Raw genomic sequence first — 14,722 nt, forward strand, 5'->3', positions numbered from 1 at the left:
GTATTTGGCTTATTCCTCCACACAGATCGTGCGGTTCCGCCATCCTTCACTAAAACACTAAAGAAAATGGATGGAAGTATTGGTAGCAATGTTACCTTGGAGTGCAGAGTTGCTGGATCACAGCCAATGGTTGTTTCTTGGTTCAAGGATGACAAAGAAATCCATAGTGATGCTAAATACCAGCTTGATTTCAGTGAAAGCACAGCCTCTGTGACGATAGCACGTCTCGATCAAAGCGATGGAGGAGTTTACACGTGCCGCGTTTCAAATAACGCTGGAGAAAACGCGACCAGCGGAACACTGACGGTCAAAGGTCAGCGAAGTTTCAATGCCTTAGACCCACCAGGAATAAAAAAAAAAAAAAAGATTATAGCTAGTTGCTAGGATTTGAACATGCATGTTGTTTCCCTCCAGAACCTCCAACCATCACAGTGAAACCCGAGTCCCAGGATGTTTCACCAGGAACCGATGTTGTGATAAAAGCAGTCTTCACTGGGTCTGCTCCACTGGTGATTAAATGGTTCCGAGAGGAGAAAGAGATTTTCTCTGCGGGAAAATGTGTCATAAAAAAGGATATGTCTTCAAGCTCCTTGGAGCTTCATTCTGTAAGACCCAGTGAATCCGCTAAATACACCTGCCAAGTGTCAAATGACGCCGGGAAAGCAGACTGCACCGCCACCCTCTTTGTGAAAGGTTCCGCTTCAATCTTTCATCTGCCAACCCTGTTTTCTTCCTTCCATTAACCGCTTTGTTATGTTTACTGTAATTACTCTTGTTAATTCACAGAACCGCCTGCATTTACAATGAAGCTTGAGCCTTCACGGCTGCTAAAAGCTGGACAGCCTCTGAAACTCTCCTGTAAAGTGCAGGGCACCCCTGTCATTTCCATCACGTGGATGAAAAACGGCTCAGAAATCAGTTCTGACCGCAGACACTCAATGTCCTTTGAGAGCGGTGTCGCCTCTCTGGAGGTGGAGGACTGCTGTGTAGAAGATAGTGGAGAGTATGTGTGTTTGGCTTCTAGCGAGGCCGGCAGAGAGCAGTGCAGCTGTTCAGTAACCGTCAAAGGTTGGTGCTGTCTTAACAAGCTGTCCACTACAATCTGTTCCTACTGTCTGGTCCACATTGTTCCATCTGTCTGTCTTTAGAGATCATTTGTTGGCTAGAAGAGTAAACATTTATAGATGAAGCAACCAATGAGTAGACAGTAAACACCTTTTTGAACTTAACAGCCACTTTAAACTATGCATAAAGGGATGTAAATGTTCTAAATACTGCTAGGAAGAAGGTACTTGATGGATTCTGTGGACCAGATCAGCCTCATCAGCCTAAACACTCTTGTTAAATTTTACTTTTATCATCTTTCCTCATAGAGCCTCCAGTGTTTGTAAAGCCTTTTGAATCAGCTGAGTTTGTGAAGGGATCAGACATTATCCTGACAGGAACTGTCTCAGGTTCCCCTCCGTTTGAAATAAGTTGTTTCCTCAACGATAAGCTGATCAGAAGCAACAATAAGCATCAGCTCCATGTTCAAAAAGACACAGTCACCCTTCAGATATCAGACTGTGACAGCAGGGATGATGGGACGTACCGCTGCACGGTTGCAAATGATGTTGGGGAGACAACATGTTCTTGCCAGGTTTCTTTGAAAGGTTAGTCAAACGAATGACTTGTGCCCAAGTTTTCCTGCTGCATGCTGCTCTGTGATTTATTTTATGATGAAATGTCTGTTCTTTTATTCCTAATGTTCCAGAAAACTGTTTTCTTGATGCATTATGGATGTTTAGATAAGAGAATTGACAAGGTTTAGCTTGGGGATAGGTCCTGCAGTCTCACCTGTGGTCTCCTTTTACTAGAACCACCATCATTTATTGAAAAACCACAGGACATGTCCTGCATGGTTGGCTCTGAAATCTCTATGAAGTGCATGTGTACCGGAGCGCTTCCCATGACGTTCCGATGGAACAAGGATGGTCATGCCCTCACAGACGACGAGCATGTTAAGATGTCCTGTGAAGCCAACATTTCTGAGTTGAGCTTGAAAAATGCTCAGTTGTCCCACTGTGGGAAATATGTGTGTGAGGCGCAGAACAAAGTTGGGACTCAGAGATGTGCCGCCATGGTCACGGTGACAGGTTTGTCGCGTTTGTTTGAAAATCTCGTCTTAACTCTGTTGCTTTTATGTCCAGCTTGAAGCTTCATTAACACAGTGGGTTCAGCTGGGTCCTGTGTTGGTGTCTCAGAGCTGAAGTCTGTCGTGTAGCTGTCGGTAACCAAGCAGGCCAGGACGGAGGGCACCACTTATCAAGCTTGTTTAACGTAGATAGACGACGGCAGGAAAAGAGCTGATATCGGATCAGGAATTTAGACACAAGCTCTCGAATGAAGGTTATTCAAGCTGGTTTAGAGTTTTCATATCTAGAAGACAAAGCTCAGTGCTTTTTGATTTAGGTTTTATAGGATTATAGTTCCGATTACATTCTCAACGCTTTGTTTCGCATGGAAATATTTTACATCCAAGCTGAGGTTTTTGATTTTGTTCAACATAATTGATCAACAATGTCATGATTTTTAATGTTTTTCCTGTTTCATGCTGTTTCATGCCTGCCAGAACTAATCATCCAATGGTTCGACCCAGTTTTAAATCTTCTCTGATGCTGAATGGTCTCTGTTTACATGCAACACATTCTGGGGAAATACAGATTGATCCGGGCTCTGCTTTGTGCCAAACTGTTCCGTTTTCCCAGTTTTTTTTTTAATCATTCTGCCGATGTCAGATCTGTGATTTTTGTTGAAACAGCTTTTGTTGAGCTCAGAGACAGAAAGGTGTCTGTGAATAAGGTTGGTGTTTTTTTTAAGAATCTCTATGGACTGGCTTTGAGGTGGAGCTAAGGTTATTCCATAAAGACGTTTATTGTTCCATGGCTGTTCTATTTGGATGGTTGGTGGGTTTGATCCAACTCTGAATAGTAGAATTGCAGGTATTGGCACCTCAGTGTGTAGAAACTGTTTTGATCAAATAGTGTTGCCTCATTGTGCTAAGCTTGTTTTCAACGTTAGACAAACGTCGCCATTAGCCTCTTTTTGTGACAAATATATATTTTTATCAGTTTTCATTTGTTAGGATTGAAAACGTCTGCCCTGCTTTGGTAGATACTCCAGTCTCGCTGTAGCTGGTTTGTTCACAGGTAGCTCGTTGGCTTTCAAAAATAACTAATAAGCTGCTGTCAGGGCTTCTGCCGCTGACCTCACTCATAAAAAGAAATATACCTGCCCTAATGTAAATAAGACAAACTATAACAAATGCTTTCCTACTAATTTTTTGCGCCAGGTGCTTCTGTTTTAACATTGACACTATTGTTAGCTCTCAGTGAACCTACATTCACCTCACTGCTCTTGGGTTACCAAACCACACTGTGGTCATACAGAAGCTGGTAGATATGGTAGATCCTGTTATTAATTGAGCCCAGGTTGCTGGAGCTCCACAGGTAAGTGTCAGATGGCTCAAAAGACGTCAGAGAGCTTCAGTTAATCAGAAATAATCATGTTGTTTATGATAATTATCTCAGTCCTGGTAATATTTGGTCCTCTCAGCTGGAAGACAGCCAAGTGTACCTTATGAATGAACTCTTCTGGGCCATACATCTACAAAGTTGGTAATTGTTTTGGAAAAATCTCTCCTAAATCTTCATAATTACATTATGGTCCAATGTTGTTTGAAACAGATGCTGTGGCCCCGCCCACATTTCTTAAAAAACTATCAAACATCCACGCAGTGATGGGTTCGGTGGTTACGATGGAGTGCAAACTGGCTGGCTCGCTTCCATTTTCTGTTGAATGGCACAAAGGGAAACAAAGGCTCAGCGAGGGTCCAAAGCACAAACTCTTAACCGTCGGAAGCACAGTTTCTCTGGAGTTAAAACTGACCGACGGCAGCGACACAGGAGAGTATTCCTGTAAAGTCACAAATGAAGCAGGCAGCTGCATATGCAGCGGCTTTCTTACAGCTAAAGGTTAGACTTCAGACTTAATTTCTTTAAAGCAATCTTTAGTCAGGTGTCATAATCACTTCTCTGTGTGGGTTTTAGTGCCACCGAGATTTCTGGTGGAGGTCAAGTCTCAGTCAGTTAATCCAAAGTCAACGGCGACCTTCAGAACTGTTTTTGAAGGAACTCCTCCATTTACAGTGGAATGGTTCAAGGATAACCAAAAACTCCTCGCTGGAGCCTTGTGCACGATCAGTATAGAGAAATATTCCTCTTCATTGGAGCTGAACTCAGTCGAGGCCGAGCAAAGTGGAATTTACTCTTGCCAAGTTAGCAACGAAGCTGGCACAGTGACAAACGCAGCAGAGTTGTTGGTGAAAGGTTGGACTTTTCTTTTTTTGTCCACGACCATCACCGCTCATTTTAACCCCATCTTTTTTCTCCATTTTTTACCACTCCTGTCTTCATTTTACGCCCTTTTCCTCTTCCAGCGATATTTGTGTTGTCTTTGAAATTCGCTTCCTCCCATCACAGCATCCAGTCTCCTACCTGCATCCTGCCTCCATCCCAAAGGTGCTCGAGTGTTGCTTTACGTCGTTGACAGTAACCTAATCTCTTTTTGACTTCACAGAGCCTCCTCGATTTACCCTGAAACTGCCTCCCACAACCTTTGTGAAGCAGTGTGAGGGACTCCGTTTAGAATGCAAGACCACCAGCGCACGCTCTCTGCAAATGTGTTGGTACAAAAATGACCAAAAGATAAGTGACGGAGGAAATTATAAAACCACTTTCGTTGAGTCGACTGCATACCTCCAGCTACGCTCCGCAAGTCTGGAGGATAACGGAGTCTACACATGTGAGGCTCATAACAATGCTGGCAGTGTGAGCTGCAGCACCACTCTCACAGTTCAAGGTCAGCTACTGAACGGATTTCTTGGTGACATGTTTCTTGGTGACATGGATTTTAGTCCCCTCTGAAGCTCAGAAGCATGAACGACAAGGATGTCTTGTGATGCAGATTTTGTTTGAGCGTGTTATGAGGCCTTTAGGGAACCCATCTGAAAATGCCAGCATGGAATCCGTTAGACCTTCGGTGTGTCAGGTGGCATGAGTCTGAGAGATCTCCATGTTCAGTGACATGCTCTTTCTCAGTTTTGACGGAATGAGCCTTTAATGTTGATGTTTAACTCCCTCATCTATATGAAGTGAGCTGTGGTGTAATCATACAGTGGCATGAACATTAGTACCACGGGATTGTTTTTGTATAGCTCAAGAAGGATCCATCAAGCATGGACTGAACTTTGCCATAAGCCTGAACGTGAAATTATATCCAGTGCTTGGATAAACTGCTTGTCATAATGCTTGTTTATAAAGGTGAATTCTCTTAATATATCAAAACATATTTTCCAGAGCCCCCATCTTTTACTAAAACTCCCAACCCAGTGGAGGGCATTCATGGGAAAGATGCCAGTCTTCACTGCGAGATGTACGGCACCCCACCTCTTCAGGTTTACTGGTACAAAGACAAAAGGCCGCTAAAAGAGAGTAGGAAATATAAGATGGTTAGTGTGGGCAACTCTGCCACACTTCATGTCATGAAACTGGAGCAGAACGATGTTGGGCTTTATGAGTGCAAGGTGTCAAACGATGTAGGAAGCGAGTTCTGCCGTACTACTATCACACTAAAAGGTCAGTGCCGAATCAGTGGACTCTTCCTCAAAGATCAGGCTACATAGGATCTTCTCCCCTCACCTGTGATCTTTCCGTAACCAGAACAACCGGCGTTTGTCACGAAGCTCGTCGACCAGTCGGTAAGAGTTGGCCAGCAGCTGACGCTGACCGCTACAGTGAAGGGCTCTGAGCCACTGACCGTGTCCTGGGTCCAGGGCAAGGATCATGTCCTCAGAGACAGCGATAACAGGAAGATCACCTTTGAGAACAACGTGGCCACTCTTGTAGTTCCTGAGGCCAACTCAGGATCAGCGGGTAGATACACCTGCCAGCTGAGTAACGACTCAGGAGTCGTAGAGTCAGTCTCCCAAGTTACCGTTTTAGGTTTGTAGAACTTTATTTTATAATAGGACAATTATACTACTACTATAGTATTAGCTCAATGTTTTCTTCCTGCAACTTCAGAGCCTGCTGCCATCGTGGATAGTCCAGAATCCATGAGCATCACTTCAGGAGAAAACACCTCTATCGAAGTTACAGTGTCTGGTTCACCAGAACTGAAAACCAAATGGTTCAAGGACAACAAAGCTCTCAGTGCCGGTGCCAAATATCAGATGTCCTTCACAAAGAAAGTTGCTGTTCTGAAGATCCGTTCGGCTGACAAAGCAGATGCTGGAGAATATAAACTAGAGGTTACAAATCATGTCGGTACAGCTTCTTGTAAAACCAAGCTCTTAGTCTCAGGTTGGTGATCTTTATACAGATCCTCTCTTTTTCCTGTTTTAAAATGTATTGATCAGGTAGCGGATATAAGCAGCTCACGCAATGTTCTTTGACTACAGATAAATTGATTCCCCCGAGTTTCATAAAGAAGCTGAAGGACACCCACTTTGTTGTGGGTAAGACTGGTGAGATGGAGTGCAAAGCCGCTGGATCGTCTCCTTTAACATGTTCCTGGTTCCATAATGGCCAAGAGATCCAGAGTGGTCCATGTTATGACATCAGCTCCACAGATAATAACTACACACTGCGAGTTTCCTCTGTCAGCATGTCCGACTCTGGCAAATATACCTGTAAGGCAGCAAATGCTGCAGGAGTCAGTGAGACCAGTGCTTCAGTTAGTGTGACAGGTTAGTACAGACCAGCATCTTCTGGCATGGGAGCAGATCATCACGGAGACCTATTATTTATCCCACAATCTTTCTTTTTTTTCATCTGAAATCAGAACCTCCCTCATTTGCGGAAACGCCTGAAGCCAAAGAAACTTTGCCCGGCAAAAATGTAACATTCTCAGCTAAAGTAAAAGGCAGTGCCCCGCTGCAGGTCAAATGGTTCAGGGGAGCCAAAGAAATGCAACATGGACGAGGCTGTGAGATCTTAATGAAGGGTGACGTGGCCTCTTTGGTGCTTCATAGAGTGGATACGTCTCACGCAGGAGAGTACACCTGCACGGTCACAAATAATGCAGGAAAGGAGAGCTGCCCTCTTCATCTTTTTGTGAAAGGTTTGTCAACATGAAAGTCTTTTCTAAGCCTCTCCTTCTAAAGGTGACTCTGATGTGACTGATGATTGGAATTGCCTCCCTTAGAACCGGTCCACTTTGTGAAGAAGCTGAGAGATATTTCTTCTGAGAAGGGTAAGCCTCTGAGGCTGGAGGTCACGTTCTCTGGAACGCCCAGGGTAAATGTGACCTGGAAGAAGGATGGGAAGCTCATCTGGGCCTCCTATGAGTACACCGTGATCACCACAGACACGTCCTGCATCCTCGAGGTTCTTAACACCGACCGAATGGAGGCCGCTGGCAAATACTCTTGTGAAGTAGACAACGGAGTAGGAAGTGACAGATGTCAAGCTCACGTTTCAATTATAGGTAAAAACCTAAAACTCTTGCATGTCCTGGGCTTATTTCTCTAGTTATTTCACGCATTAACTCTTTCATTTGTTCATCTGCACCGTAACATTTGTACTAAACCATCACCCTCATGTTTCACTTTAGAGCGACCATACTTTGTTGATGGGATGGAGCCGGTGGAGGTTGCTATGGGTGATGCAGTTACCCTCAAATGCCGTATTGCAGGAACTCCTGATATCTCTGTAGCTTGGTTTAAGGCCGGTGGAAAGCTGCGAAAGTCCCCCACTTGCTCCATGGATTTCTCAAACGGTTTAGCCACTTTGAAACTGGTCAACGCGACTAAGTCTGATGACGGCGAATACACCTGCAAGGCTGAGAACCGGGTTGGTTCAGCCTCTGCCAGCTGCAGCGTGACAGTGAAAGGTGATGCTCATATCTAATGCTTCTTTTTTCCAGACTAAAAATCACTGTTAATGGTGGCATCCTCCATTTAGGGTTTTGTTTCACAAAAACATTTTAAATATTCATATTGAATAAGGAAAAAAACACCTTTCTTGGGATACGTACCAATAGGATCTTTCTAAACTCTGACATAGAGACATAATTCCTGGTAACATATTGAACAAATGTCTTTAATCGTCATTACCTTTCTTAGAGCCTGTGCGCTTTATCAAGAAGCTGGAAGACACAACTTTCATGGTTGGTCAGCCGCTGAGACTAGTCTGCACATACACTGGGAGCCAGAGGGTGTATGTGACATGGAAGAAGGACAACCAGCTCATCTGGGCCTCTTATCAGTACAACGTTAAAACCACTGACTCTACCTGCATTCTGGAGGTCCTGAACAGCGACCGGCCTGAAGCAGCAGGAACATACACTTGCGAGATTTCTAATGGCGCTGGAAGTGATGTTTGCCACGCTCATGTCAGCCTAGGTAAAGTCAAAAGCTCTTAACACATCTGCTTTCACTTTATTTAACTCTCTCTGTCTGCTTTTGTGCTTCTTTAACAGTAAGGCAATAAAGCTACTCCTTTAAACCTGTCTGCTTCCATACGCCACACAACTAACCCAAACATTACCCCTCTCAGAACCACCTCGCTTTGTGAACAAGCTGGAAGACACATATTTCAGACTGCGGGAGTCTTTGGTCCTGAAGTGCACATATACTGGCAGCCAGAGAATACACGTTACCTGGAAAAAAGATGACAAACTAATCTGGGCCTCGTACAAGTACAACGTCAAGACCACCGATGATACGTGCATCCTGGAAGTCCTCAACAGTGACCGAGAAGAAGCTGTGGGAAGATACACCTGTGAAATTTCTAATGCTGCAGGAAGCGACGTCACCCACGCTAATGTAAAATTAGGTAAACCCCTAATTCACTCACATGTGTATTTCTTTGCAGGAATAACAAAATCATTTGCTTTTCCATAATCCATCATTTAGCCAGCTTGCTTGTGAGACTAATTGTCCTCCTCTAACACTACCATTGCTAACTGATCTCTTAGAACCGGCCCGATTTGTGATAAAGCTGAGAGACACCTTCTATAAAATTGGCCACTCCTTGACGCTGGAGTGCACCTTCACAGGCAGTCAGAGGATTTATGTCAGCTGGCTGAAGGACGGCAAACCTATCTGGGCTTCGTATAAGTACAACGTTAAAACGACCGACTTCTCCAGCACCCTGGAAGTTTTAAACAGTGACAGGCGGGAAGCTGAAGGACAATATTCCTGCGAGGTTTCCAATTCAGAGGGCACTGACATCTGCCATGCTATGGTCAAGATAGGTAAAACCCCTAACATGTCCCATCACCATTGCTTTACTAATGAACAAATCATCACTGTCTATATAATCACGCATTTGCCGGCTGTTAACATAAAAAAAATAACAAACACTCCAAACAATGGCTCTTGTAGAACCTGTGAGCTTCATCAAAGAGCTGGAGGACACCACTTTCAGGCTCGGTGAGCCCTTGTCGCTGTACTGTGGCTTCAGTGGCAGCCCCAGGGTCTACGTGAGCTGGAGGAAGGATGGCAAACCCGTCTGGGCTTCTTATAAGTACAACGTCAAGACCACAGATAGTTCCTCCATCTTGGAGGTTCTTAACAGTGACCGGCTAGAAGCAGCAGGAAGATACTCCTGTGAAATCTCTAACTCTGAGAACAGCGCTATCTGCCATGCTCAGGTCAAACTAGGTAAAATACTAACAGTAACGCATCACAGAAGTGGCTCATTATTTTCAGCCTGTTTTAATCAGAAAATGAAAAGCTTTGGATTGGGTATTAAAAAAGCTCAGCAGTTTCGGATCAGTGATATTTGGTACTGAAATATCAATCTAAAATAAGGCTTCCTAGTTTTGGATAAACAAGATATAAAAAAAAAACTTTTGTAGAAAAAGCATACTTGATAAAAGATGTAAGATTTTCAGTAAAAATCTGAATAAATCTAAACTTACTCATTTAAATATTTTGGTGAAGCGTTCTTTATTAAATTCCCTGCCCTTTTTTCTTGTTACTTTTTTAAAGATATTTTATTAAACTTTTCAACAATAATAAACTAAGCAGACAGGAAGAAAAACAACATAAACCCATATTTAGCCCATAAACAAAATCATACTCGGGAGTCCCGGTTACGTGTTAGCTGCAAATACATCAATAGAAAAGGATATAGGATTTAGTTAAATTTTTGACAAGTACAAAACCGTTTTCATTGGTATTACAATACAAAAGGTCTTATAAAGGATTATGGAAATACTAAATCCAATGAATTTCAGAAAAGGTTTCCATGTTTTAGCAAAAGCACCTTCTCTATCATGCAGCCGGCAGCTCAGATAATCAAGACAAATGTAATTCAGGATAACTTTCTGTCCTTGTATTTTGGAAAGGATTTCTTTCAGTTATCCACTTCCTGTTACTTTTATTAGTCTCATTTAACCCCATCAAAAGACTAACCATAACAATAGAGAATGTTTATTCGGCCAAAAGAACATTTTGATCAAGTAATAATTAAAATTCCTAAAAGGTGGAAATATGAGCCCTGCTTAGTTTTACTGATAACAATTAAGTGCTAACTCTGGATTACATAAAACATTTAGCTTCCCTCGCTAATTACTAACATCCTTGCTTCTTGTAGAACCTGTGCGCTTTGTGAAGAAACTGGAAGACATGACCTTTAGGGTTGGTGAACCTTTGAGCCTTCAGGTCACATATGCAGGCAGCCAGCATGTGTATGTGAGCTGGAAGAAGGACGGAAAGCCAATCTGGGCCTCCTACAAGTACAACGTCAAGACCACAAACAGCTCATGTGTCTTAGAGGTCCTCAACAGTGACAGAGAAGAGGCTGCTGGGAAATATTCCTGTGAAATATCTAACGCTACTAGCTCTGCTACCTGCCATGCTCATGTCAGACTAGGTAACAGACTTATTCACTGCAGTTCTAACAGGTTTGGCCACATGACATGACTAACCCTAACTATTGTTGCTTCTCTCAGAACCAGTGCTTTTTGTGACAAAGCTAGAGGATACTTCGTATAGTCTGGGTGATAGGCTGACTCTATCGTGCACATACGCTGGCAGTCAGCGAGTCAACGTGAGCTGGACGAAGGACGGCACGCCGATCTGGGCTTCAGACAAATACAATGTCAGAACCACAGGTTCCTCTTGCGTTCTGGAAGTCCTCAACAGTGACAGAGAGGAAGCGGCTGGACTCTACTCTTGTCAAGTTTCTAATGCAGAGAGCTCTGCTGTCTGTGATGCTTATGTCATTTGTAAAACACCTAAAAAAGGTATAAATTAATCTCATCTAATCCCAGAGTCTAACAAGCAACATCAAAAAAGTGCTAATAATCAAAAGGCATATGTTGCATACTACTCCAAGACCAGCTCTGTTCTTGTGGGTGCTGTTGAGGGGGTTTGTGGGTTTTTCATTTTTATTTATTTATAATTTAGAAAAACTGTAGTGTGTAGCCTGTGTTTACTTCCTGGTTCCTGAGCCAATCATATTAAAGTCCCCAGGGTTCCCAAAACAGAGCGCAGCATTTGGTGTTGAGAATGATGTTCTGAGAACCCGATAATTCAGCCGTATAACTGGGTAACATTAAAAGATTTATTGAAAGATGGGTGAGGCAGGTGAATAGAACCAGACTTGATCAGGAACTCAGAGATTTAACTAGACGTAGACAGAATCTTGATAGCAGCCACAGATGTGTCCTCAGCGAGAACAGAGCATTCCCACAGGAATCCTTCCTTTAAGCTGATGCACCCAAATGCAGGGGAACTAGCAAGGTAGGGCAAGGACAGAATCCAGGGAAGCCGCTGGAGCAAATACGCGCAAGGTAACAAGACGAGACATTCTGGTAGGGATGGATTGGCTGAGGCAGGTATATATAGGCAGATGATTAGGTGAGCAGCGTAAACACTTATTAGTAGCAGCAGGTGGAGCTGGTCAGGTGGTGAGTAGTAGACGACTGAGCTGATTGGATGGTGACTAATGAGCTGATTGGATGGTGACTAATGGCTGAGAGGTGACAGAGCCGGTTCTAGAAATGTCCAAACGAAAAACAAACAAAAACCTAAATCATGGCAATTTGGTATTTTATTTGGGCAACAGAGCAGCATCCTGCTAACATGGAAGCCAGTTGGAGAAGCAGACCAGAAATAGAACAGAATACAATGGCATATACGTACCTTTCCTGTGGAAGTAAAAATTCAGTGGAGTTTCACAGCAGCAATGGACTGTTCAGAAACGGCATTTTAGATTGTTGTCGGTGGCAGGCTGATGTTCCGATTTGAGAAACTAGGTGTCATTAATACTTATTACTTTTTTAAATAATTCATTGTTGATAGAGTACAGGTTGGATTTGTCATTTAGTTTGGTGTAACTATCAGCCTACATGCTGAAAATAAGAGGCTTTTAGATAATAGATTTTAGTCTCTTCTCTTGAAACAAATCTAAATTGGTTTCCAGGTTGTAGGTTGCTCAACAGACACTGGTAGAACAGAAGCTGGTCTTGGGTCAGTTTGCTTTTGCTCAGTCATTAATTTAATCTAAGGTTAAATTAATTTAAATGGTTATTTATAATTAAATGCTTGAACTATTATTCTAACTTTGGCTTGCTAACCATCATCTTTGCTTCTAACTCTCATCAATGCCTCTAACAGAAGCTCCCCGCTTCATCAGAAAGCTGGAAAACACCACATTCAGAGTTGGGCAACCGTTGGCATTTAGAGTTGCCTTCACTGGCAGTCCGAGGGTGAGCGTCAGCTGGAAGAAAGATGGGAGGCTGATCTGGGCCTCCTATCAGTACAATGTCAAGACCACAGACTGCAGCTGTGTGCTAGAAGTTCTCAACAGCGATCGAGAAGAGGCTCGCGGGAGATACACATGTGAAATTTCCAACAGTGAAGGCTCAGATACCTGCCATGCTTATGTCAGATTAGGTAACAACGACCAGCAGTGCATCATTCAGAGTTCACATCATTGATTTAATGCATGGATTAGATAACTACTGGTACTACTATGAAGTTGAGAGTATTATTAGTACTATTAGAGAAGCTAAGCTAAAGCTTCTTCCAACAGCAGTTTTCACAAATCCAAACATCCACAAATGTGCACAGGCACATCTTCTAGTCTTTGTGGTGTCTAAGATTGATTGCAACATTGCCTCTCTCAGAACCTGTAAAGTTCACCAAGAAACTAGAAGACATCACCCATCAGTTGGGCAAACCCTTGAGGCTGGAGTGCACGTACACCGGAAGCCAAAGGGTCTTTGTCACATGGAAGAAGGACGACAAGCTAATCTGGGCTTCCTACCAATACAACGTGAAAACTACAGACTCGTCCTGCGTTCTGGAGGTCCTCAACAATGACAGAATTGCTGCTGCAGGGAAATACACCTGTGAAATTTCCAATGCAGAAGGAACTGACACATGTCACGCTCATGTTAAAATAGGTAACCCACTAACCAACACATTTAATTTCGTAGTTTGCTGTAACAACCACTAACATGCAGTCCAGTTGTTTCCTGTGAGTCTATTGATTACACTGAGGAACGATCGTATTAACTATCGTACAAAAGTCCTGGATGTTGTTGTCGGATTTTGGGCTAGTTGGTTTTGTGTATGACAGGATTGGTGTCACGGAGTTTCTGTCGGAGACTTTCTACGTCTGTGGAAATGTGATGGTTAGGCCAGAGTTGTTTGTTCACAGGGTGAATATTGTTCGTTTCTGTTGCATTCGTCTCGCAGTTCGTGCTCCCGTCGTCCTGTCAACTGTAGTGGGTTTTATTTCCTGGTGTTGTGGCAAAGGCCCAGTGGCCTGAATACATGTTAAACTACTGCCTTTCTGTCACAGCGTGGCCTGATTTTCTCCACTTTCTGCCCACAGAACGCAAAGTCCCTCCAAACTTCACTAAGAGGCCGTCTGAGTCCATCGTGGATTCAGCGGGTAAGGTAATAAAGATGGAGGGCCGGGTGTCCGGCTCCCAGCCACTGAACATCACCTGGTACAAGGACAGCAACGAGATCCATTCTTCTGAAAAATATGACATCAGCTTCAAGAACAACATGGCTGTGCTGTGTATCAGAGACTCTGCGGTTTCTGACAGCAGTATCTACACATGTGAAGCTTCTAATGAAGCAGGCAAAGCTTCATGCCAGGTGTCCCTCACAGTTTCAGGTAGGGAGTGCCATAAAGTAACCAAAACCAGCTCGGCTGAATGGTATCTAGAGTTTTCTAACGAGCAGAGGATAACCCATCTAAATTGGTCCATTTGGGATCTGCTTTGTCTCCTATAATCTAGACGTTAGTCTTCTTGAACTGGCCTGGTATACAGATTTCTCTTTATAAATTAGAATGTACTTGTCCTTATTCAATTGAAATTTCTAGAATCATATCCAGTATATACAACCCAGAGTTGTATATTTCAAGCATTTATTTTGGGAAGCTCATTTTATTACTATTTTATTTGTATTTTTACTCCTTCACAGCACTTTGATCAATCTGTGGTTGTTGTAAAGCGCTTTAGAAATCAAATTTGATTGACTGATTGATTGATTTAATGATCATGGCTCATTTAAAATATTTTTATAAAACAGAAAAAAGAGAACGTAATTGCTAAAGAAGCTACATGTTCAAAGACCGCAGTAGCCACGCATATCAATGGAAAGTTTAGTGGAAGGAAAAAGAATTGTAGAAAAATGGTACACAATTGT

General features: G+C 43.0%; 1 protein-coding gene across 4 annotated transcripts in view; it reads left to right on the forward strand.

The window, feature by feature from the left end:
* Nucleotides 1–14,722, forward strand: part of ttn.1 (titin, tandem duplicate 1) — a 169,888-nt gene that overhangs the window by 39,531 nt on the left and 115,635 nt on the right. The window contains exons 48-71 of one of the 4 annotated variants that reach the window (XM_036139670.1): nucleotides 26–313; nucleotides 415–693; nucleotides 787–1,068; nucleotides 1,374–1,652; nucleotides 1,857–2,135; nucleotides 3,726–4,013; nucleotides 4,089–4,367; nucleotides 4,618–4,899; nucleotides 5,397–5,675; nucleotides 5,760–6,041; nucleotides 6,123–6,401; nucleotides 6,500–6,787; nucleotides 6,883–7,161; nucleotides 7,246–7,527; nucleotides 7,654–7,932; nucleotides 8,165–8,443; nucleotides 8,598–8,876; nucleotides 9,019–9,297; nucleotides 9,428–9,706; nucleotides 10,644–10,922; nucleotides 11,002–11,295; nucleotides 12,671–12,949; nucleotides 13,183–13,461; nucleotides 13,896–14,186. In XM_036139670.1, coding sequence (XP_035995563.1) covers nucleotides 26–313; nucleotides 415–693; nucleotides 787–1,068; nucleotides 1,374–1,652; nucleotides 1,857–2,135; nucleotides 3,726–4,013; nucleotides 4,089–4,367; nucleotides 4,618–4,899; nucleotides 5,397–5,675; nucleotides 5,760–6,041; nucleotides 6,123–6,401; nucleotides 6,500–6,787; nucleotides 6,883–7,161; nucleotides 7,246–7,527; nucleotides 7,654–7,932; nucleotides 8,165–8,443; nucleotides 8,598–8,876; nucleotides 9,019–9,297; nucleotides 9,428–9,706; nucleotides 10,644–10,922; nucleotides 11,002–11,295; nucleotides 12,671–12,949; nucleotides 13,183–13,461; nucleotides 13,896–14,186 — 6,762 coding nt within the window. The remainder of the gene's footprint in view (nucleotides 1–25; nucleotides 314–414; nucleotides 694–786; nucleotides 1,069–1,373; nucleotides 1,653–1,856; nucleotides 2,136–3,725; nucleotides 4,014–4,088; nucleotides 4,368–4,617; nucleotides 4,900–5,396; nucleotides 5,676–5,759; nucleotides 6,042–6,122; nucleotides 6,402–6,499; nucleotides 6,788–6,882; nucleotides 7,162–7,245; nucleotides 7,528–7,653; nucleotides 7,933–8,164; nucleotides 8,444–8,597; nucleotides 8,877–9,018; nucleotides 9,298–9,427; nucleotides 9,707–10,643; nucleotides 10,923–11,001; nucleotides 11,296–12,670; nucleotides 12,950–13,182; nucleotides 13,462–13,895; nucleotides 14,187–14,722) is intronic. The other 3 variants (XM_036139671.1, XM_036139672.1, XM_036139673.1) reach the window with 3 other exon arrangements.

The sequence above is a fragment of the Fundulus heteroclitus genome, chromosome 7 (genome assembly GCF_011125445.2).
Source record: "Fundulus heteroclitus isolate FHET01 chromosome 7, MU-UCD_Fhet_4.1, whole genome shotgun sequence".
Lineage (NCBI taxonomy): Eukaryota > Metazoa > Chordata > Actinopteri > Cyprinodontiformes > Fundulidae > Fundulus > Fundulus heteroclitus.